Source organism: Rhinolophus hipposideros (assembly GCF_964194185.1).
Source record: "Rhinolophus hipposideros genome assembly, chromosome: 5".
Taxonomy (NCBI): Eukaryota; Metazoa; Chordata; class Mammalia; order Chiroptera; family Rhinolophidae; genus Rhinolophus; species Rhinolophus hipposideros.
In genome coordinates, this window is record NC_138051.1 from 75,290,048 (window position 1) to 75,315,143 (window position 25,096).

Here is a 25,096-nt window from a genome sequence, read left to right on the forward strand (position 1 = left end):
CCCTTCCCAGCTGGGAGATCTTGGAAAAGTAATTAACCATTCTGAACCGCAGTTCACTGATAAGAGGGTTAGAGCTCTGCCTGAGTCACGAGGTTCTCAGAAAAGAGCCCATGTGCAGACGTAGGTGACATCAGTATGCCTGAGTGATTAAAAGGACACGCTGAACATGTCTCTGTGGGAACATTGATGCTGGGATTGCCTTGTAGCTGCTGGACAGCGCAGGAGGTATTCTACTGCCAGCCCTGGGCGCTCTAGGCTTCCTGACAACACAGATCATTGCTAGCAGTAGTGGCTGAAGTCAGCTCAGTTCACAACCCCTCCTCACTCCCCCATCTCTCTCTCTCTTCCCAGCTACGTGATGCCCAGTTGTGAGAGCGACGCCAGGGCCAAGAGTGCGGAGGTGGATGACCCTTTCAAGGACAGGGAGCTGCCAGGTGGGACATGAAGCTGCCCCTTGCCGGCACCTCACCTCTTTCTGTTCCTCACCTGCCTTATCATAGGATGAGTTCCCTCCTCAGGGTCTGTTTCCTGTCTGTAAGCTGGGCAGAGTCATCGCCAGGAGCTGTGGGAGCTGCATCCAGTCTGGGATTTGCCTCTAATCAGTGCTGTGCCCAGAGCATGTTGTTTCTCCTCCTTGCCCTTACTTTTTGTCTTTAAAATGTAGTTCCTACCCCTGCAATCCTACAGTTCTTTCTTTATTCTTTGGTGATTGGGACGATGTTCTGGGGGCTATGAGCCCTTTCACCTAAGACTGGGAAGAGAAGATAGCTTATACGGAGGGGCTGTCCTGAGGGGCATGGGCAGTGTCTGTCGCCTGCCCTGCAGAGTGCTTTTGCAATGATCCTTGGGGACCCAGAACTGTCACTGGGGAATGACTCAAGACTCACAAGCAGGGAGCCCAGGGTCTCTAAATGGCCTCTGTGCTGGGTTTCCCCTTATTTATAGTGTTCTCTGCCAGTGAGTTACAAGAAGATTACTAAATGTTGATAGCTCAGAATACTGTAATCTTAACACAAATGTGGATCAGTGTTGATGGGAGCTGGGCCCACCTTCCCATTCCCCAACAGGACTCCAAAGTGAGAGCAGAAAACAGAGGAAAGTCAGGGCCTTCCCAAGTGAGGTATGTAGAAATCACCCTGTCACAAGAATGAAATCGTGGAGGCTAGGTACCTCCTTCTAGCCACCCTCTTAGCAAATGGGAATTCAGATATGCCAGGCCCTGGGTATAATCTAGTGACCGAAGCTGACATAAGGTTTACATAGTGGAAGAGGCAGAAAGTATACACACAGATGAATGCAAACATATGCACAGTGATGACAGATACTCTGAAGGGAAAGAGCAAGGTGCTGCGAGAAGGGTAGGGAGAGTCTACTGCAGACTCTGGCTTCTCTGAGAAGGTGGCATTGAACCAGAGACCTGGAGGATTTGTGGAGAGAATGAAACAGTCGCTGCAGAGAAGACTGTAGGCAGTGTTGAGGGTCCATGTGGGGCTGGCAATCATGAATTTACAGGGATATCCATGTGTCCAGTGAGTGGTGGTGTGTACACCAGCAATGCTGAGCTACATGGGTGTAGACTTGGAAAGGGCACGTCTGTGAGAAGGTTCATCCATGCTTGGGGTTTTGCTAGGATAGTGCAGTGGAGGAAAAGAGAAACAAAGGATTTGAGAGCATTTATAAGGGAGATTTGATCATTGTAATCTAAGCTGGGTGACAAGAGAAGTGAAAAAAGGAGGAGGTTCTTGGATAGATAAATTATAGGTCTATTTGAGTCAACTTTGACCCCTGGGGGTTGTCTGACACTTGTGCCCCTTCAGTACTTGGTCCTTACCTCTAGAGTTGCATTTTCACACTCTAGTGTGACCACTTGGCTGTACTATACCAGAAGTAGCTGGAGCTCCCCAGCAGATGTGTACTTTCCAAGGACAAGGACCCTATAATCCCGTGTTATATCCCTAACATTTATCATAGTATCTAAGCTGATACTCAGCAGACATTTGTGGGATGGAAAAAACCTGAAAGCATTGTTATCCCTTTGGTCTGACGGTCCCTTGTGGGCCACAGGTAGAGAGGAACTGGGGGGGTTTACGAGGATCGTCTGAGCAGTAAATGCTTTCCCAAGTGGACTTGGTTATATAAGAAGGACCTAGAGAGGCTGGGAAATGGTGGTCGTTGAGGAAACTGTTTACTTCATTATTTACCTGGCATCTGCCTTCAAATCTCATCTTATCTTTCAGGCTGTCCAGAAGGGAAGAAAATGGAGTTTATCACCAGCCTACTGGATGCCCTCACCACTGACATGGTGCAGGCCATTAACTCAGCAGCGCCCACTGGAGGTGGGAGGTGAGAATGTGAGCAGGACTCAGGCCAGTGGGGAATGTGGGGGCCCGGACTTTTCAGATGCTGCGGGAGGCTGGAAGTAGAGGGAAGGGTGGGGTAGGGCCAGTACTAGAAGTTAATTGTTTTCCTGAGACCAGATAGCTACGCTTTGTCCCATCATCCATCAAACATCTCCCTGCCCCGGCCCCGGCCCGATTCTTTTGGAGTTGCTTGTCTGTAGCTTGTAGTTACCTGATTACAGGCAAGTCCAGGGGTGTTTGGAGACTTCCAGCATTTTAGTCTCAGAGGTGGATGCATTGCAGTGCGAGTCCTGAATGGCAGAAAGGGTAGTGGACATATTATGGGGACAGGGAGGGGAAGGAGGGAGTGCAGAGTACTTGGTGGTTCTCTTCTGAGACGGCAGGAACCATGTGCCTTTTTGGCTTCCTGAGAATCCCAACAGGCTCTGTGCAGTGGGATTGGACACTCATATAGCCAAATCCAGCTTAGTTCAGGAGCTGATATGCTGACATGAAGCTGAAATGCACATGCTCCCCAGTGCCCAGCATCAGCGGGGCTCACTCATTTGGGCCCATTAGGTCAGTTGGTTGGAGCATCCATCCATCATCCATCCATCATCCATCCATCCATCCATCCATCCATCCATCCATCCATCCATCATCCATCATCCATCCATCCATCATCCATCCATCCATCCATCCATCATCCATTATCCATCCATCCATCCGTCATCCATCCATCCATCCATCCATCCATCACCCATCCATCCATCCATCATCCATCCATCCATTTATCCATCCATCCATCATCCATCCATCCATCATCCATCATCCAACCATCCATCATCTATCCATCCATCCATCCATCCATCACCCATCCATCCATCCATCATCCATCATCCATCCATCCATCCATCATCTATCCATCCGTCCATCCATCCATCATCCATCATCCATCCATCCATCCATCATCCATCCATCCGTCCATCCATCCATCATCCATCCATCCATCCATCTATCCATCATCCATCCATCCATCCATCCATCATCCATCATTCATCCATCCATCCATCCATCCATCATCCATCATCCATCCATCCATCCATCCATCATCTATCATCTATCCATCCATCTATACATGCATCCATCCATCCATCATCCATCCATCATCCATCCATCCATCCATCCATCCATCCATCCATCCATCATCCATCCATGCATCCATCCATCCATCCATTCATCCATCCATCCATCCATCCATCATCCATCCATCCATCCATCCATCCATCCATCCATCCATCCATCCATTTGCTCAGCACCTAGTGAACGTGCATGGCATGCCAAGCACTTGGCTAAGGATTGAAAATCCTGGGATATGAGTCATGTCCCTGCTTTCAAAGAATGCAACCTAGTGGAGATACTAGGTTGTGGACAGAGACCAGTAAGCTGCGTGGTAAGTGCTAAAACAGAGGTGGAAGAACAGAAAAGGGTGTGCTCATTCAGACTGGAGGAGTCCGAGAAGGAAGGAAAAGATAGTGAGCTGAGTTTTGAAGGATAAGTAGGATTTAGCCCGTAAAAGAAGGAAAGCCATTCCGGTTAAAAGGGAAGAGCATGGTTACTTCAAGAAAGTGCACATGCATAGTTCAGTAAGGCTGGGCTGGGGTGGATGGTGAGGGGAGGAGGGGAGAGGAGCGTGGTAATAGAGGAGACAGAAGAGGCAGGCGGGCAGGAACCAAGTCTCTAAGGGCCCGTGAGGCTGCTTCCCATAATGAAGCCAGGGCAGGAGGCACAGCAAGGGTGTGGGAAGTGCTGTGGATCCTACAGCAGCGGAGGAAGAGATGGGTAGCGTGCCTCTGAGCTTATTGGGCTCACCAAGGAGGGCGGCCCGTCCCCCAACATCTGCCCAGAAGCAGAACTGTTGTCAATAAGGCAAGGAGTGCCACCATGATTACAGGCCCAGGTCCCCAGGGCCGGAGAGGGCCCAAATGCAGCCACTTCAGCGGCCATCAGCAGGACCACGAGCGTGTGTCTCTGGTGGGTGGGACCAGCATGGCAAGCACAGCGGCCAGTGGTTCTGCGTCCCCAGGTGCACAAAGGCAGCCATCCTGAAAACCTGGTTTTATGTTGCATCAAAGTGAGCACAGTGTTTGCCTCCTGGGTTGCCATTCTTGGAAACTGCTTGTCCAGGGTGCCTGCTCTCAGCAGCCTCATGGTCCTGCGAGCTCTGAGGCTGCTCCTGGCCCTGGCTCTGTTTTTGCTCACCCTGTGGGCCAGACCAGGCCTCCTCCGCTAGGAGCGGGACACTAAGTCTGAGAAGGTGGAGACAGGGTCTGACAGGCCAGCCGATGGGGACTGCGTGGGCGCAGCCCAGGGTGCTCGGTGACTAGGTGTCTAAAACAGAGAGGCTTGTGTCCAGATCTCCAAGAAGGTGTAAGTTTTGAAAAGGCATATTCAGTATTATGTGCCTTTATGTTATTTATGCTTGGAATATGAAAAAAAAAATACCTGTCATTTCATGCAAAAATGGGTGTGAGATGTTTATGTTTAGTAGAAGAGAGAGAGAAAACAGAAAAGGGGAAAGGGCATGGGCTTACAACTTCCCTGTCTAGGTGCTTCCCACCCGTGCAGAGCTGCTGGCTCTGGCCAGCCACTTGGGGAGCCCCTGGCACTTAGGTTTTGTGCTAAGGAGATAAGACTTCAAGCTCCGTCACAGTTACTTCCTGGGGAGCCCAGCCGGAGTTCTGTGTGGCCTTGCTCCAGGCAGGCTGAGGGTGCCAGGAAAGGACGTGAGTCCTGGGCCAGCAGGTGAGGGGCTGGTGGGGCCAGGAGTGCAGCTGACCCCACTGTCAGGGGCCCAGGGGTGCTTATGACAGAGGAGGCCTAACCCGTGAATCATGGACTGCAGGGATTTTACAGAAAACAAAAACTAAGACATTTACAAATGTTTTAAATCCCAGTGTGTCCTTAGGGAAGGGATATTTTTCTTTAAAAAAAAAAAAAAAAAAAAAAACCTTTTAGGTGTAATTTAGAATTGGGAGAAGTTTTAAAAAATGATCTTTCTTAAACATGTTTTTCATTTTTAAGCTCCTATAACTTGACCGTGTTTAGTTTTGGTGAGAATGAAAGGGTTGACCTGCATTTGGTAATTGTGTTATCTAGAGGCTGGATAGCCTCGTGTAATTAAAAGGTAGACAAGATGAACCAAGAAATAGTTTAGGAAGCAAGGACAGGGGTGGGTAGGGGTAAGAGGGAAGGGAAAGAAGGAGGTGGCTGGCCAGGGTTACCAGTTTTCCTGGGTTCAAAGCCCTCCCAGATCTTTCCATTATAGTCAGAGGAAGCTCTGACTGACCTGAACTGGCCCTGCAGGATGGTCTCGCTGGTCTTGCCCCCTCCTCTCATAGTCTTCTCCCTCCCATCATGACGTTCTAGCAGCTGGCCCTCCTCAGTTCTTCAAACAGGCCAGGCTCTTGCCTGCCCCAGGGCCTCCATGCCAGCTGCTCCTTCAGCCTGGAACTCTAGAGCCCTGATGACAAAGAAACACCATCATTCCCCATCTTTCCGTGATTGGCGCCTGCTTAGCCATTTAAATGGTACCTTCTCAGACACTACCCAGTCTAAAAGAGCTGCCCAGTTACCCTCTGTCGCCACACCGCTTTTTAATTCTTTAGCCTAATGCTTACCACTGTCTGATATTTTGCTCTTTTGTTTATTTATTGTGTGTCTCACTTCACCCGATGAAAATTTAAGTTCTATCAGAGAAGGAACATTTTCTGCCTTCTTCCTTACTATATTCTCAGAACTCAGAATAGTGCTTGGCCCATAGTAGATGCTCAATGAATATTTGTTAAATGAATAAACAGCTAGAAGGATGGGTGGATAGGTGGATGGATTACTGTCTGATAGAGATATGTGTCTTGATAAGACCTCTTTATCTTGGCACCTGAGAGGGTCAAGGAAGCCAATTCTAGTCCCTCTTGCCTCCTCCCAAGGTCTGACAATTAAAGCTGGACATCAGCTGAGGCCAGTGGGAAACTGGCCATGGGAAGAAGGGACAAGGTGGATGTTTGGGCAGTGCAGAAAACAGGGTGTCTTCCTTGTCTACCTACCACCTTTCAGGCATGGAGATTTTAGCTTTGCACAAACTCTTATATCTTCACCCTCCCCTTATATAAGCTCTGTGCTGGGTTCTGGAGACATCTGGGAACAAAGGCATCATTTCTGGCTTGGAGGAGCTCCATGAAGAAGAGAGGTCTAATCAAGTGATTGCACTAGAGTCAGTATGATCGTAGAAGCAGTGCTCCAGAGACTAGGGGGAGGTGAGGCCTATGAGAGAAAGCTTTACACAGGAGGCGACATTTGAGCCACAGCTTCCCTTACAAATGGGAAAGTGACCTGACCTGGATGGACCAGGGGTAAGCGCATCCCAGCAGAGGGGGCCCTGGGAGTAGTGGGTAGGAACCAGGGACGGCCTATGGAAGGAGTTGCAAGAATTGTGGTTTCTATTTGGGAGGCAGGCTGGGGACAGGAGATGAGGCTGTAGAGTTGGACAGAGCCCAGATCATGCTGGGCCTTGGGATTCATGCCAGCGAGGGGCCACGTGATTCCATGGGCATTCCTTTGGAAGCCAGACGGGAGGGGAACCAGGTGAGGCAGGAAGGCTGCAGCAATTGTCAGAGTGAGGAAGCATGGACTAAAGCTATGGGGGAAGGAGTGATTTACTGAAGTTTCAGTAATGAAATTAACAGGATTTGAAGACTTCTTAGATGGAGAGAATGGAAGAGAGTGTAAGGTATCTACTTCCTTTTCTGATTTTCTAGCCTGATTTGGGGTGGGGGTGTAGGGAAAGCAGTGCCACCCAAATCTAAAAATAGGCAAAGTAGAATGGGGCGTCCACAGACCCATCTGTGGTTGGTGCATGGCAGGGGCAGCCTGCAAGTATCATTGCATGGCAGCCATTCTCAATGAAGGGCTGTTGGATGACTGAATTATCCTTTTAGTCCTTCCCTCCAGAGAAGAGCTCTCCCTTAAATCAGTCGTCTCATGGTACCCATTAGCCTTTATCAGTCTCAAAGGAAGAGTTCTGAGATACGAGCTGGAAGAATCTTCTTGAGCGGGCCAATCCTCTCCTTTTTTCACTCACCCTAGAGAAAGGCAACTTTGAGGGGAGATGGGATGGGACATAAGAACCTCCTGGCCCTTCACATTATCCCCCAAGGAGAGACCATCTGTATCATGGCTTCCTCCTTCCTGCCCAGTGTGGTTACTGGTTACTTGTTGATGGCCTTGCAAGGAAGAGGCTGGAATGTGGCTGACTTGGCATTTCCCAGCCCCACCCTCCTGCACAGCTGGCAGGGCCTGGACCCGAGTCCAGATGGAGCTCAGTTGGTCTGCTTGGTTTGGCTAGTGCCTCTAGGCCGTAACACCTCACCTTCTTTAAAACTGCTTGAGACAGCAGAACTGGGCCCAAGATCTTGGCTGAAGCAAGTTTCCTTGTGGTAAATGGGGTTGGCTCTCCAGCTGTGGATTGCAGCCAAGGCCTGCCGGGGTTCATGCTGCAGAAGCAAAACTGAAAGTGCTACAGGAGAAGGGCGGCACCTGCCACCTCTCAGTTTGGGAGAAGACTCATGGAGGCCAGTCCAGTGGGGTCCCTGGCTCTAGTCAGTTTCCTTATCCCTGGAGGCAGGAGTCAACGGGACAGGCAACAAAACAGCCCAGAGGAAGGGCAGACACCAACATTTTACTGTGGCTTTCCCACCATAGCCAAGGAAACTTGGATGCTCTACGTACCCAATGAGCCCTTTTAGTAGGAGTGGAACTTCCCCTGCAAGGAGGCCCGCAGCATGGACCAGTGAATCACAGTTATCTTAAGGAACCATTGCACCCTCTAATGTAGGCTCCCCAGCCCTTGCCTGATGACCAGCTTTGAATTCCAGTAGTCCTGGTCTCCAGTGGGGATTATGTGTGCAGGTGTGAGAGGAAGGTTGGAAGTTTGATGCCAGTGTAAGCCTAGAACTGCGAGTGAAAGTTGCCAAAGTGTTTAAAGGATCCTTCTAGAAACCTACAAGAGCTGGAGGGATCAGTGGGGTATGGCTTTGAGGTCAGGAATAAATTTGGGGAAGCTAACCATGATGGCAAGGACTCTAGTCAAGTTTGCTTGAGAGATTCCTGGAAACTCTCAGGGAGGGCCTCCTGCCCCATCCCATCCAGCGCTTCCCGGGAAAGCCGTGGCTTCTTAGTTAACAGAGGCCTCTTGTGTCTTCTTTCTTCACACATGCCCAGTCCTTGGTAAACCAGGACTCCCAAGAGATCTCAGTCCTACCTTGATCTTATACAAAGCATGGTAGGTCTGGCACTTAAGGCTGTTGTAAATCAAACCAAAAACCTGATTTACAGAGTTTTAAACCAGATGCTTTCAGGAGTTTTCTTTTTTCTGTTACATTTTGTTGGAAATATGGGAACCACACCCAAACCCTTCCCGATTCCTGTCTTTTGTCTCACCCCATCTTCTTCCAGAAGGTTCATGCTTAAACATTCTTCTGGGTCATGGCAAGAATCTCCTTTCCTCTAAATCAAGTGTTCTTTACCTGAGTCCATGACACTGGATGAAATTTAGGGCGTCCTTTAAACCTCTAAAGTCTGCAAAATTCTTTGTGTGTGTGCATTTTTCTAGAGAGAGACTATGGCTTGTTTAGGTTCTCAGACGAGTCCGTGATTCCCCCAAGCTAAGAAATTCTTGCTTTAAATGCATTTGGAGTTTGCCCTGAACAAAGTGTTGGGTTCCCAAGTAGGACCCTAGCATTGCCAGCTTCACGCGTCGAGCTGGGCTCTGTTATGGGGGGAGGTGCGGGTGGGGAGATGGGTTTCTGGAGGTCACAGGCTTTCAGAGCAGAGAGTCCTACCCTAACTGGGGAAGAGGCAGGCTTCTCAGGCCCCACAGGGAGGGCTGTGGGCTGTGTCATTGTTAGAGAGATCCAGGGGCACTGCTTGGAGAGGCTTCCGAGATCCCCTCTTGGGGAAGTGTCCTTGGAGCCTCCAGGAGACAGGTCAGGAGGGGAAGAGAGGAGGCCAGTAGTCAGAACTTATGGGTGCTCTGGGCTTGAGGTCCTGCTGGGAGTAAAGAGGTCAGGAACATGGTTCTCTGGGAAAGACAGATAGGGCAGGAAGAGAGTCAGAATAAAGGAAGGGAAAAGAGAGCAGGAACCAGATGACAGTCACTCCATGTGGGAGGAAACTCTTAGAGGTTGCAAAGTGGGGAGAAGAGAGGCTTCTTGCTGCAAACTAACCCAAAGGAAGGTGCAGGGAGCTCCATCACTGGGGGTACTGAGAACTGGGCAGGCACGAGCCCCAGGAATACATGTTGGAGGCAGCGAGCCTCTCCTGGCAGGGCGTCCAAGCGGATGACCTCATCCCTTCCCGTCTCAGTGACTGAGGCTTTATTATTCCAGCTTCTAGGTAGACATTACGCTATGCTGAGCCTAAAGGTTAGCTGCCTTTGCCTGGGACACTCATGGCCCCCTGACTGGAGGGGGCCTCTCTTCCCAACCCCCACTCCTGGCTGCTTTAGAAAGCCTCCGGTGGGAATAGCTGGAGCAGCTCCCTTGGGGCTCCTCCTGGCTCTCCTCCACTTGAGGGTCTTTCTTCAAGCTTAGGAGAAGGCAGAGGCAGGCATGGTGCTCCTGCGCCATGAGCGTCCTGATAGGGGATTTTCTGCAGCCCACCTGGTATACCCTGCAGGAGCAGGCTTGAGAATGAATGTTGTAGGTAAAATAGAGGATGCTTAAAGATACCCGTGCACTGGCAGAGACAAAAATCTGAGCCGTGCATTGAATAATTGCCTGCCTGTTACAAAGACCCCCCCCAAGCCTGGTTTCCATGACAGATGAAGCAGATTCCCAAAGAGCCAGAGGCAGCCGGTCTCTCCCGCCTTCCCCAGGTCCTCCCTGCATTAAACCTGTCAGGATGAGGTCCCACTGGCAGGTCCACTAATTGCACTCTCCTGGAATCAGTTCAGGGTACCCAGGGGGGCCCGCCTAAGACTGCAATGCGCTTAATGAGCCCTGGGCATTTAGCAGGCTCTTTCTGGTATTGAAACTTCTTGTTCCCTAAACATTGAAGTCACTTGGGGGTAGGAAGAGGAGGGAGTTTGCTGGCTTATTCATAGGGGAGGGGTGAGGGAGGATCCCCTCCCCTCTGGAAAACTCAGCAAGCCCCAGGGAAGAACCCCAAGGCATTGGCGAGTGCCTTGAGTGTTTTTCTTGTTGGGTACAGCCTCAGTCCCTGAACCACTGCTCTCGGATCCTTGTGGAGCAGCAAGTCCCTCTGCCACACTTCTGAGCGTGGCAGTCATGTGGTTTGTGCCAGTGCCCTGCATGCTACGTATTAGAATGTATGGAGCTCCCGAGCTCAGTCTTACTCCCCCTACCAAGGGAAAGTTACCCGGGATATGGACACAAGGGCCTGGCCCACATTCACTCAGTGTCGATCTCTGGGGGCAGGAGCCATGGGACTCCCGTGGTTCTGTTATGGTCAGAGACCTTAGTCTCCCCTCTGCAGGAGGGGGGACCATTGTTAGTTTTAAAAGTTTTAAGTATTAGCTAGCACCCTGAATCCTTTTTGGGGAAAGATGAGGCACACAGAAAATGGCTAGGTAGGACATGTGTAGTTACACATGTAGACATTGTCACTGTAGGCTCACGACACACATCTTAGTCCTTGTCATTACAGTGCACCCAGACACCAGGAAGTTTTCTTGGTTACTCTAGTCCAGTGCTTCTCCTCAGAATCCCCTGGGGGTTCTAGTTAACATGAGGTTTCCTGGGCCTACCCCAGACCTCTTGACTTAAAATGTTTTGGAGAGACTCACGTCTCGTAGGTGTGGGACTTGCCAGTTTTAGAACCTCTGTTTGTATCCATCTCAATTGCCTTCTCTCAATTCCTACTGCACTCAGTAGCTGACAGTGACAGACCATGGGAACTTCACACTTCCCATTGAATTGTCCCTGCCTGTTTTCACATTTTTGGCTCTGTGTCGCCGAGACAGTGAGCAGCTTGAGTCGGGGCTCCCCTCTGACTTTGGCAGCCCTCCCAGGACCTGGCCTGGGGCTGGGTGTGTGGTGTGCGCTCAGAGCACCTTTCCCATGCCTCATTCATGTGAGTGTACACATTCATGTGTGGAGAACAGCGTCCTGCAGTGAAAATTAGGCCAGGACATGGACAATTTGGATCCCAGCTGTGGTTTTCTCAGGTGAATTAAATCCAACCAATAGATCTTGAGCACCCATCTTGTATAAAAACATTCCAGGCTATGTAGAGGGTGAGGCAGGTTCATGTAATAAGAGTTGCCCGCTTGGCGACCCCTGAGAAATGATTCATCCAGTCCTGAGGCTCAAGTTGGAGAGGATGGCTTGATTCTGCCACAGGCCAGGCGGGCCTGGGAGGTCTGGCTGGAGGAGCCATTTCTGGCTGCCGGCAGCCCAGAACGAGTGCCCAGGCACCTGACCAATGGTGAGAAAATCGAGGTGGGGCTGGTAGTTCCTGTAGGATCCTGAGCTGTGTTTTCTGGGGTGGGGTGTCTGCCTATGGCCCAGGTTCTCAGAGCCAGACCCCAGTCACACCCTGGAGGAGCGAGTTGTGCACTGGTACTTCAGCCAGCTAGATAGTAACAGCAGCAATGACATCAACAAGCGGGAGATGAAGCCCTTCAAGCGCTACGTGAAGAAGAAAGCCAAGCCCAAGAAGTGCGCCCGGCGTTTCACCGACTACTGCGACCTGAACAAGGACAAGGTCATCTCACTGGCTGAGCTGAAGGGCTGCCTGGGTGTCAGCAAAGAAGGTGGGTGTTCGTCCCTGTGCTCCTGGCCTTCCAGTATGTGGCCCACCAGGCACAGGGACCAACAGATGGGACCCCTGGTACTCACTTATTCAACTATTTTTTGGGAGTGTATTCTGCTTCATGCTCAATGCCTGGTACAGTGGAGGAGTTGAAGGACAAGTTCCCTATCCTTCCTCAGTCTACTGAGGAGACACATATGAAAGTGTTTCTATACACTGTGGAAAGTGCTATGAGAGTGTATTAGGATAGGCCAGGTGCAGTGACAAGTAGACCTGCACAGGTAATGGCTCAACATAGTGGACATTTGTTCATCTTGCCTGTGTAATAGTTCAGTGTGATTCTAGGTCATGGTGTGTGTGTGTGTGTGTGTGTGTGTGTGTGTGTGTGTGTGTGTGTAGGGATAGGAGGAAGGAGTGGGGATTGCTTTGTGCAGTCACTCTGAGATCCATGCTAAGAGTAACTCTACCATCTTCATCATGTGACTTCCAAGGTCACCCTGGGGGTCATCTTCATCCCCAGTCAGCCAGCTGGAGGAAAGCATGGAGTAGTACGTGTGGGGGAGTTTTGAGCCAGTCTGGCAGTGACACACATTATCTCTCATATTTCACTGGCTGGAACTCAGTCACGAGACTGCACCCAACAGTAAGGAAGGCTGGGAGCCCTGGAAGAGGAGGAGAGCATGGATTCTGCTCGACAGGCAAGCGAGTGCTGAATATCGGAGGGACATATGTAGAGGCAGCTAATCAGCGTGGGGGCAGACAGCCTTGGAAAACTTCATGAAGGAACAAATGTCTAAATCCGGGGTCAGCAAACTGGCTGTGGGCCCCATCTAGTCCATGGCCTGCTTCTGTATGGTCTGTGGGCAAGAAAATGGTTTTGGTATTTTTAAAGGGACGTAATTTTTTTAAAAAAAGATGAAGAAATGACAGAGTTTGTACATGCCCCCAAAGCCTAAAATATTTGCCATCGAGCCCTTTACAGGTAAGTGTGCCAATCCTAATCTAAACCAGTGTCTGAAGAATGAGTAAGAGCTGGCGAAGCAGGGAGGTCAGGGCAGGGAAGAACGTTCTACGCGGAGGCAAATGAAGAGCGAAGATGTAGAGATGAGGAAACAGAGTTTTAGAGGAGGAGGTGACAGCCGTGAGTATGACTGCAGTGCGTATTTGAGGGTGGCAGGAGAGGGGAGGGTGCGGGAGGCAAGGTGAAAGCGTTTAGACTTTATAAGGTTAGTGGGAAGCTGTCGAAGGGGTCCAGTCTGAGAAACTTTAGGATCAGTTTTGCTTAAAAATTATTCTGGCTGCACTATCAGAAATAGAACGGAGATGAGCAAGGCATAGTATCCAAAAGGGCCCACGTGGGAGAAAAACACTCTGGGGATAAAGAGACGGTAGCACTGCAGACCTCGGTGACTGAGTGGATATAGGGATGAAGGTTTGGACAACTGAAGGGTGGATCCCTGGGATGGCAACATGGAAGGGAGAGCAGAGCGGGCAGAAGGTACGTGGAAGGACGTGAGTGTGGTTAGAACATATCAAGTTGCCTGGAGGATGCACACGAAGGATGAGTGGGTCTGCCATGCAGGGGAAGGTTCTGGGCTGAAGATACTGATTTGGGTGATGCTGACTGGTGTGAAATGGAAGCTTTGGAAAAGCTGGGATCGCTTAGGAAGAGACCTGAGGACTTTTCTTGTTCTAACCCTAGGTTGGCAGTGTAATCCCAGAGGGTAGCGTGGGCGGTGGTTAGTGACCACGAGGTACGCAGTGTTCAGATCTGCGCCCTCTATCGCTGGGTTCTGGGCTGAGCAATCTTGTTGCTCCGGGCACTCCTGTCTCACGAGGTCTGAGTCCCTGGGACATAGAGCAATGTCATGGTTTACACCCTGCCTCTGCCACACACTAGCTCTTGTGCCACATACATGCTACTCAACCATTCTGGACTTCAGTCTCTTCATCTGTAAAATGGGAATAATCGTAGTATCTACCTCATAGAGCTCTTGTGCTGAGTCAGTGGGACAATGAGTGAAAGCATTTATCATAGTGCCCGAGATGTTGGAAAAACTCAATAAAATTTCAGTATTGCTATTCTTCAAAAGATTATTGCCTCTGTCAGCAGCACTTATCACAATGTATTGCAGTTTATTATTCTGATTCCCCCTTGAAGCCATGGACTGTGTCTTTTCGTTCCTAACATCTAGCACAGTGGATGGCACCTAGTAGCAATCCACGAGATCCTCGTCAAATGAGTGAATGAATGGATGAGGGGTTGCCTCTTGAGATGACAGCACACGTTCACACACTTGGAACCTGTGCTTATCTCACAGAGCACAGGCAGGGGACCAATACTGGAAAGAGACCACGTAGGGTTAGTGTAGAGCCCAGGCCTACCCAGGAGGACTTCTGGGCTGAGCAAGCATGGAATCACAGAGGCTTTGCCCTCGGTCCTCTCCTGTGCTGGTAGTGCTGGTTCTTGCAGCACACAGGCTCAGGGGAGGCTGAGTGTGGTTACCTTGGGTCCACAGAGCTTTGGGAGGCTTCCTAACCTTCCTTGGAACGCTTGCCGGGCACCAGGTGTCCCCCAGCTCTGCCTCTTACTAGCTCGGTAATTTTGTGCCAGTTACCTCAACTCTCGGAGCCTCAGTTTCCTCGTGTACAAGAGATATTACTTACCTGACAGATTTGGTGGGAACATTTAACAAGATGGTGCATGTGAAGGACTTAGCCCAGTACCGGGTGCGTGGTGAATGCACAAAAGCAAATTAGTGGTAGTAGAGGAACATACCCATGAGCTACAGGCAGCTCCCCTTGGTCCCTTGCTCTGGGGAATGGCAGAAAGCCACTTGGGTAGATGGTATGTAGGGAATGGACCCCATGCTTTGGTCATCTGGTATCATGTAGTGCCCTCTGGTGGGCTGAGAAGGGCTTGCATGCCAGGAGGGGGGACAGAAGGGGCCAGGGAGGACATGGTGTTTGGGGGTAAATGTAGCTTTTTGTCTGAGGGACCTAATTTTTTGGAAATGCCTCCTGAACACAGGTATTTTTAACAACCAGACTCCTCACTGGGGAGGTAAGTTCTCTGCAGCATGAAAAGGCCAGACATTCTGCGGGCTGGGGGCCTCTTTCTTAATTGGTCCTTCCCAGTTTATAAAGCACCTTCATCAGGATTACTGTCACCATCCCATGAGGGAGGCAGGGTGGATACTAATTCCTCCATTTGAAAAAAAAACCAGCTCTCCCTTTGAATTGCCCAAGGATGGTTCCTGCCCTGGGTTCAGGCTTGTGTCCCTCCTGCCCTCCTTGGTGGTTAAAACATGGTTCTGGAAGCTGAGCCAGGTCTGGGTTTGCTTCACCACCTTAAAGCTATGACATCTCCAAGCCTCAGTTTTATCATCATAAAATGGGGGTAATTTGATCATTTTATAACTATCATATACAATTGCTATGAGGATTACCTGACATGACTTAGGTAAAGGAATTAGTACAAGAAGCCTTCACAAGGGAGAGCCATTTTCTTTTCCGAGTCTCAGCTCCATGGGCAGTGCTGCTGCGGGAGGCCCTTCTCTATATATGCTTAGAGCTTTCTGCTCACCACAGACAGAAGCAGTTGCTGGATGGAGCAGGTTAAGATGGGATCTGGAGCCAGACAACCTGGCTCTGTCACTTCTCAGCTGCCTATCTTTCCAAGTTTGTTTCTTCCTCTGTGAAATTGGATATACCGATATCTACCCCACACCCCATCCCACTGCATGTTCTGTCTCTCTCTCTCAGGTCTTAAGGAAGCTTAGCATAACTGGGGCACACTGAGCGATGGGTTCACATGACCAGTGAGTGGGCATGGATTCCACAACACGGTATACCCCTCAAGGTCCTTTATCCACCTCCATGAATTCAGTCAGTCTTCAAGGCAATCCTGTGACAGAGGCAGAGCAGAAGCAGCACAGCTGTCATCCCAACTCCCTTCGATAGACAGACCCAGAGAGGTTAAGGGGCGTTCCCAAAGCCACACAGCCTCCAGGGGTCACTGGAGCTGGCCCGGCTCTTGGTGAGCTTGCCCCCCAGCTCCTCCTCCTTCCTTTAGGGAACCTGGGCCCTGCAGGTGCCTCCCTATGGGGTGCAGTGGGTGTCAACAGAACACACCTGGGACCCTGGTTAAGTCACTCAACTGTTCTGAGCCTCAGTTTCCAGATTCGTCAAGTAAAGGGGCTAGAACAGAAGATCGCTAAGATTCCTTTCTCCTCTGACATACTGCGACTTGGAGAACCAGATCCCCAGAAGGTTATGCAAATGTCCATCAGCACCAAAGCCCTTCTTATCTACTAGCTGAGGGGATTCCAAAGAGGCACTCCAATAGGGACCTGCCTTATGGTAAAGGGACTTTATTTCAAAGTGATGGGTAGCAATGGGTTCACCCCGGCAGAACAGGGCTACTGACACTCACAGAACAGGAAGCATGACGCACAACCTCTGGCTCTTTCGCAAGGCAACTCTTCATTCTGGAGGTTGAAGGGGACAGGGACCAAGGCATAGAAGCTCTACCAATTCCCTGGGTCAGGCCCACTCGAGTGTCATATGTTCCTATTTGTTGCAGGTCGTAGTCTTGGCAGCTCCCCCCAGGGAAAACAAGCAGGCACAAACCCATTCAGTAAGTTGCCTCTTTCTGGGGTCCCCTCTATGGGCCCCCTCATGCAGCTTTGGTAGTGCAGTAGGCGTGGAGGGATTGGCCGAGTTACTTAGGTTCCCATTTTTAATTTTTGCTGAGAATACAATAGAAGGATTGGTTAGTGCTCTGAGGATCCTGACATCCCCCCCTGTAAACAAGCAGCTGCCACTTCTGCTCCAGCCCCAGGTTGAAAGGCTGGCATCTGGGAGAAGTGTGGTTTGTGCAGAGTGCACGCCCCCAATGTGCTTCCTAGGCAAAGCCTGTTTTCTGGAATGCCAGACTTGTTCCAGTTGCCATTATGATGTCTCCTGGTGGTAAGAGATAGGCAGGTAAAACATGGGCGTATCTGCAAGTCTAGGCGAGCTGTGTCCCGTCCAGCCTCATATCTAACAGCAGGTGGAAAAGACTGCTCTTTGGGGGAAATTGATAAATGTAGTTGGATTTCGCTGGAACCTAAACCCAGCTCTAACTTCTTGTTTACACCTCGCCTTCTCAGTAGGACGCCTCGTCTAAGGAGCAGAAAACCACAGGGCAGGCAGAGAGACCAGGGAAGCAGGACGAATCATCAGACACCTAACCTTCGACGCTGCCCATGGCCCAGCCATGTAACATGAGTGGTGCCCACTGTATTTGCACTTTTAATAACTCTTATCTGCGTGTTTTCTTTTTGGTTTCATTTGTAAACACCAATATCTAATACCACAGTGGGAAAAGGAAAGGGAAGAAAGACTGTTTATTTTCTCTTTTATTGTAAGTTTTTGGATCTGCTACTGACAACTTTTAGGGTTTTTTTTTTGTGGGGGGAGGATATTGTTGGGACTGAGAAGAAAGAGATTTATATACTGTATATAAATATATATGTAAATTGTATAGTTCTTTTGTACAGGCGTTGGCATTGCTGTTTGTTTATTCCCTTCCCTCACCCTGCTCTGGGTTGTGGGAGTTCTGGACACACAGCCCAGCTTTCCAGAACCCAGGACTGTAGCCAGAGCTCACCTGCATTATGTCTGGAAACTGCCCCCTGTGTGTATATGGACGGCAGCCCTTTGCTATTGCAGACTCCCTCAGTTCCTTCCTGGTGGGAGTAGGGTACCGCCCTATGCCATAGCTACCAGTAACGGTTGGCCTCCTCAAGGGAGGTTGGGTTGGGGGAGACATGGGAGCTGCCCTAGAGGGAGGGCAGTAGCCAGCTCAGGCACCACTTCTCCCACTTCCGTGTGTTCCTGTTATCCAGACCCCCAGGTGGCCCACGTTGGGGGGGAGGGTACCCCAGGATCCTAGTGACACACAGAGCAAATATCCTCAGTGGATTTGCATTCGGTCAGTTGAAACATTTTACCCACATTTAGCATCAACTCTGTAAAGCATGAGAGGGGAGGCAAAGAAGAAAAAGGCACACAGTGGCACCTTTTATCTGTAGATGTTTCATGTTTAAGCAGCATAGCGAAGAGGAAAGAAAGCGCTATTGGTGAGTGCGGTGCCCACAGGAAGTCTCCCACCGATGAGGCTTCCAAGACCTAGGCAGCCAGGTATGACTGGCTTTTTACCTCCTCATCCTGCTCTTCCCCTCCCCCGACTGCCACCCACACTGCGCTGTGGTCAACACAAGCCCGAGGGAGGAGTTGGGTCAGTCACCTTGTTGGTAACTGACTGGTTTTATTGTTTAACCCAATACTGACATTCTTCCTGTTCCCTCCAGTGCTCTTAAGGGCTTCTAGGCTTGAGATCAATTCCAGAGCAGCCCTGACTTTGGGCCTCCTATTTCTGCCTCCCCTGGAAATGCAAAGATGATAACCTAATGAGGGGGAAATCCTGGCCTGTCTTTCCACAGACATTTTACCAGGGTTCCAATGGGGGCTGCCCAGCCTTCGGGTCAGACGCACAGCTTCCTCTGCCCAGGTGACCATGTCCATTCAGACAGAGAGCAACAAGTGACACTTAGTGCCTCTTCCCATGAGCAGCCATGGCAGCAGGGAGGGAGGCCGGGTACCCCAGGACTGGTGCCCTTATCGGTTTGCTCTTGGGAATGTGGCCTCATCACATTGTCTCCCCTCCTGGTGTTCCCATAAGTGCATGACCTTGCAGGACTGTACCCCTCCCTGATCTGGAAAGCTTTGGCACCGGAAGCACCGGCCTTCTCAAGGCCCAGCTCTGGGGAGGGCCCCTCAGGGACAAGCATGGCCTTTCTGGGACTTGATCTGAAGGTTCTTGCTGTCCTGGCGAAAGTCCTAGAGCTTGTCTTGGGGATGATTGGAGGCCCCCTACTAAGGTGAAAAGTGAGCCCTCGCCCATTAGCCTGGCCCAGAAAACTCTGTGTGCTGGAGTTGGATGGACCTCCCAGGAGACCCCAAGCCCTTCTCTGGCCTGGAGGAAGCGTGTCAACATAGATAAGGCACCTCCTGTAGAAATCAGACTCTCCCCCAGTCGTCTTCTTTCTCATATGTGTAGGCTGTGTTGTGTGGTTTTCCTTTGTGAAGAGGGAGGGAGACTATTTGTAGCTTGTTTTATAAAAAATAAAAATGCGTCAACCTTGGTGGCTGTTGCCTTTTTCTTTGGGTGGCTTCCTCTGAAGCCTTTAGGAAAGACTTCATTTCCTACAAGGTTTACTTGTCTTCCTTGGCTCCCTGCACTCTGATCCGAGGAAGTCCGAGTTGCTGGATGAGAAGAGGAGCCAAATGTGGCCACAAGGTGGCACTGTGCTTTGCTGTGAGGACATTGACCCATGCTCTTGGCCCTTGCCTACAGTGTTTGTGCCCTCTGTGTAATTCTCCCGCTTACCTCCACCCGAACCATCACTGGAGTGTTTCTGGTAGCACTTTGGGGGCGGGACTGGGGGGAAGCCCATTCCATGGCTTCAGGCTGGTGCGAGTGGGCACCTTGGCCCCAGCCCAGATCACAAGACCCCAGGCTGAGAGGCAGCTGGAGGTGGGGAGCAGGCCCCCAATGGAGTTCATGCCGTCTGTGCCCCAGGTTTGTGGGATACATACGCAAGTCGAGGCTGCTGCTCTGACTCTCAGGGCTGGAGGACTTCAGGTGAGGACCAGCAGCAGGGATGAGGCTCTAGATTTTCTCCAATGCTCTTGGCATCTTTTTCTTTTGCCCCCTCTCTCTACACACACACAGCTGTCTCAGGAAGTGGCTTCTTCACCAGCCTCTCAGAACCTCCTCCACATTCCTTTGCCACACTCTACCCCCTTGTCCTTTGCAGATGAACAGAAGGTAATTCCCTTTGAAAAATTCTCCCCCAGCCCCTTTTCCAGCTAGGCTTTCCTGGGAAAGGGTCTAAGCCCTTGAATGTGGTCACACGTCCCTCCTGCTCCAGTGCTGATGCTGTTTGATGTGTCACAGGATCTGTCATGTTTAATACCCCAGCGCAGTGAGACGGGCATCCCCATTCAGACGTGTGGATTCAAACTCAGGAGTTCCGCCACTTGCTGGGGCACCCAGCTGGGAAAGGCAGAGCCAGGAATCGCCCTCAGGTTTTCTGAGTCCAGGCCCAGAGCTGTACCAACTCTCCCAGCCGCCTTCCTTGAAGGGACTAGACCAGCAACCTTCTCCTGCCTATCCAGCTCAGACCCCAGGTGCTTGCATTCAGCCGTGAGTGCATTTGTTCTCTGCACAGTTCAGGGTCTCATTAAAAGCCGCTAATTTGCAGGGGTCTATCGTAGGCTTTCGGAATTTGGGGAAGAGAAATAAGGGAGGCATTTGCCCATGTAGGACCTCACGGAGAGACTCAGGGTGGACCTAGTCTTCAGCAGAGAGACCCAGTGTGGTGTGGGGCAGGTCTGAGTTCACACTTGACTTCAGGGCCAGCCGGCAGCCCCCATTTAGCTTTCCTCTGCTTTCTCCAAAAAGAGCTCGTTTCTCCATAGTAAGACCAAGACTCAAGGAAAAGTGAAAGCAAGGTCCATCCTGTTTCTTCTTTTACCAAGAAGCTCTTGAGCCACACCTAGCCTCTTTGGGGAGGAGAAGACTGGGGACATTTTCAGCCAGGATGTCATGAGATGACTGCTTCTGGGGTCAGGCATCTTGTCAGAATCCCAATGATGCTATCAGAGGAGGGGCCTCCAGGCCAGGACCCACCTGTTTCCCAAGAGGAGCTGGGTAGGATGGGCAGCTGGCAGCACCACCCCCCCTTATAGAGAAAAGCCCAGAGAGAGTATCATGCAGGGTCTCAGCTTCTGCTCCCCACACCAGAAAGCAGGACATGGTGAGACCAAAAAGGAACACCAACGGAACCATAGATGGGGGAGTCATACCACTGTATTCTCACTGGTGGCTGGGTTAGAGACACAAAAGCAAACATTCGCCAGTACCCCCACAAGGGGTCTTCCTGCACCTTAGTCTCGCTGGAGGCTGGGCGAGAGACAGGAAGTAGGATCCACATGATCGGCAATCCACCGTCCACTTCTCTGCCTGCCAACCAACCAACTAACCAACATAGCCATGGCACTTGTATCAGTGGCTCATTGGCTAACTGGTTACAGCTGATGGCCAACCACTCACAGCTAACGGCCATCTACTACCGGAGCCAGCACCCCTCCACATGAGGCCGAGAGCCTGGTAATGGCTCTCTGGGACTCTGTCCTCACAGAGAGCTACTGTGGTTCTCTGGCCACTTGTTCCCAAGTTCCTGAATGACCCATAAGGTTACAGGTGTGCCCACCAAGGAGGCTGATCTTCTCAGGCACCCTGATCTTCTGGTCTGTGGTATTTGGCTTTTGTTCCATTGCATAAGTGAGGACAGGCAAAACTTGACCTTTTTCTTCATGGAGTGCTACCAAATCAAGCCCTCAATGCTAGGGCATGGATCACTACTCCCTTTTGTGTGACTTTCATGAATTGGTAGGGAGAAGGGTCATGACCTCGGTTATATGCCAGCCCACTAAATGCCTGTGCTAAGGATAGGGCACAGGTATCGACTGTCATTTCTTGCCACCTCTGGGAGAGCACTTTGCCCCCCCAATACCTCATCAGTGCAGCCTCAGCCCTCCTGTCTGCGCCACCCGTTTTTCCTTTAATGAGGTGCACTCTTTAACAAGGGGGAGGTCCCTTTGCCTGGCGTCTTCCTAGCCCAAGCTTTGACTCTAGCTAATGGTCCACGATCCTGTATGTGGCACCCCCAACCTGGGTGACCCTGATCATTCACATGGTTGATGGTGGAATACTTGGATGGGGTCTCTCTACAAGATGATGGGCACATTCCTAAGGGCCTCATGAGAATCAGTCAGGAGAGACCAGGACAGGCTGCATAACATACACTCCCCAAACCTCAATGGCTTACATCACAAAGGTGTCCTTCCATATCTATGTGTGCAACATATCCATCATGTCAGCAGGGCGCTTCTCTTTATTGTCCTCACTAAAGGACCCAGGCTGAGGGAGGCTCCATCTTCCACATCTTCCATGATTGCAGAGTCCAAAAACAAAGCTTCCATCTGGGAGTGATATATGTCACTGCTCACTCGCATTTCAATGACTAAAGCAAGGCGAATCACATGGTCCCACCTAACTCAAAGGCAGCTGGTAAGTATCCAGAACTAGAATATTTGGGAAACAACTCTGGTGACTATCACAACATAGATTATCTTTGTGTTTTCTCTTCTATATTGAGTGAAATTTGCTATTTTTACATTGTCCAAGAAGAAAAAGACTTGCTTCTCACAGTTCACGTGGTATATTTTCTGTACGTTACTTCTGACAGACCTATCATATTTATGAGAATTACTGCTCCTACTCAGGAAAATACACCTGCCCTCCTGTGAGCTCCCAGCCCCCACCTGGAAACTATATCCAAGGCAACTGTGGCCCTGCAGTAACGGTCACACCCCCAGTGTTTGAAAACTTGAAGAGGGCAGCGGGGAGCTGTCATGCAGACACTCTGCTCCCGCTCCCCACATAAGAACACAGGATATGGTGAGGCCAAAAAGGAACACCCACGAAGCCATGGATAAGGGGAGTCATACCACTATAGTCTTGCTGGCAGCTGGGTTGGAGACACAGAAGCAAACATCTGCCAGTACCTCAACAAGGGGTCTTCCTGCACCCCAGTCTCGCTGGCAGCCAGGTGAGACACAGGAAGTAGGAACCACACGATGCGCAATCTGCTATCTGCTTCTCTGTCAACCTACCTACCAACTAACCAACCAACCAACCAACATGTGCAGCCACGGCAGTTATATCAGTGGCAAAGTGGCCAACTGGCCACAGCTGACAGCCAACCACCACGCAAGCCAGCACCTTTCCATGTGAGTCCGAGAGCCTGGAAACTGCTCTCTGGGACTCTGTCCCCACAGGAGCCTCTGGGTGAAAATAGTCGGATGAGGAATCTCAGAGGGCTGAGGTACAAATATGAAACGTTTCCTCTGCAGGCATTACTTTCAGCTGGGCTCGGCTACATTGTCCTCCACTGTGTGGTGGATCCCCTAGGACAACATGGGCAGGTCCCCTAACTTCTTCATGACTTCAGCTATTTACAAGCTCAGTTCCATCCAAGGACAAAACCTCAGTCTCCAGCTTGATGGGGATCCTCCTTTCCTGCCTGCCCTGGCACAATCTTGAGTTGGCCACCGTGACTGCTTGGAAGAGAGCAGGGATACTCCAATCAGGCTCTGAGACAATGCCTCCCCCACTTTATCAAGCAAGACTCAGCCCTCTGAGGTGACGGGGTAGGGAGGAGGGAAGGAAAACCGCGAGGGTCTTTAACAAGCAGCTGTAGTCCTCTTCACTTGTGGCAGCTCCTCAGATAATGCTGGCTTTTCACTCTGTTGTAGGTGCCCAAATGCTGGCTGTCTATGGAAACCATGTGGGGTTCTCGGGTGGGGCCTCCCCACTGCACAGGACCTTTCTATGGGAAGTACAGCTCAGGCTTGAGCTCTTCCATGCTTCCCCATACCAACATACCCCTTGCCTCTGGTTTTGTACCTGTCATATGGCTCATGCCTAGCTCACCCATTCACCCATGGGAATCTCACACAGCCTTGCCATGCCTAATGGTGGGGTACAGGCTGATCCTCAAGGCCGCCTGTGCTGGCTCTGCCTCTCTCCGTCTTCTCTCCTCTCTTATATCGCTAGGTAAAAGCGGCTGGTCAGCAAGTCTGTGGCATCACAGATGTTCAATTGGGAGATGAGATGCCAGGCCTGCAGCCAGCCTAAATCCCTTGGAGCAATTCTCTCAGAGCCTCCCCGCTTTCTCAGCTTCAAGGAGGAGGACAGCAAGCAGTCCAGGGGTTCTTGCCTCTCCCCCTCCTAGCTCTTCCCCAACCTTCTTTTATAGATTGGGATGGGGGCTGGGTGGCTAGTTGCAGAGCTATTTCCAGTTTCACGTTATCTTTGGGGAAGATGTCAGGTGTCCACTGTTATTCTCACCCAACCCAAACACATGCATATGGAAGGCTATTTGTAAACCACACAACTCCTCACAGACACTGGTCACATTGTTCTTGGCCACTGACATTAAAAGTATCTGCCTTTAATCCCAGAGGGTAGTGGCAGGGGCACACATTCATAGAATAATTCATCCGTTTGAAGGATTGAGTGGTCACCGCGGGGCGGCTGCCCAGCCAGCGCGGTAGTTCCCAGTCTCCTTTGCATTTGGCTGGGTTAAAGGGACCAGCTTTCACTAATGGAATCTGAACACAAGTGACGAGAACCACTTCAGAGCCAAGGCAGTTAGACGTGTGTGTGCCTTCTTTAGCTTTCCTCCCATCTGTGGCTGAAGGAAGAGGACTCCCAGGCTTCGGAGAGCGGCAGAATCGCAAAATGGAAGGAAGCCGAGTTCCTGAATCATCACGTGGAAGAAAGCCACCTGCTGACTGGGAACATCCTGACTGGCTTACTCCATGAGTGAGAAAGAAACTCGCATTTTGCTACGCCACTGAAATACTATTTCTTACAGCAGCTAACCTTACTCTAAGTAACCAATGAATCCAGGGGCGGAATGGTGTGGCTCAGTCAGTAAAAAGTGCTGAAAATGAACACGTACACAATGGCTGGCAAGTTCTTTTTCACGCTGACTAATGTACAGGCCATAAGGCCAAGGAATTGCAAAAGGACCTCGGCAGTGCTCTGTCAGATAAGGTTGACAAGCCGTTGGATTACACACACACACACACACACACACACACACACACACACTTTTGTATGTCGCATCTAGAACCCTACTGTTAAGCTAGAAGTAGTGGGCTTCAGAAGCCATTTATTAAAACCTCATTTGTGGATCAGAAAACTGATCCAGAGAGGAGACGGCAGAACTAGTTAGTGGTGGCAT

The 25,096-nt window shown here is 50.6% G+C and overlaps 1 protein-coding gene across 7 annotated transcripts in view; it reads left to right on the forward strand.

The window, feature by feature from the left end:
- Window positions 1-19,360, forward strand: part of SMOC1 (SPARC related modular calcium binding 1) — a 142,544-nt gene extending 123,184 nt beyond the window's left edge. For 2 of the 7 annotated variants that reach the window (XM_081047572.1, XM_081047577.1), the window contains exons 9-13: window positions 352-434; window positions 2,238-2,343; window positions 11,927-12,171; window positions 16,756-16,809; window positions 17,324-19,360. In XM_081047572.1, the coding sequence (XP_080903698.1) occupies window positions 352-434; window positions 2,238-2,343; window positions 11,927-12,171; window positions 16,756-16,809; window positions 17,324-17,340 (505 nt within the window). In that variant the 3' untranslated portion in view covers window positions 17,341-19,360. The remainder of the gene's footprint in view (window positions 1-351; window positions 435-2,237; window positions 2,344-11,926; window positions 12,172-16,755; window positions 16,810-17,323) is intronic. The other 5 variants (XM_081047573.1, XM_081047575.1, XM_081047574.1 and 2 more) reach the window with 3 other exon arrangements.
- The last annotated feature ends 5,736 nt before the right edge of the window (window positions 19,361-25,096 follow it).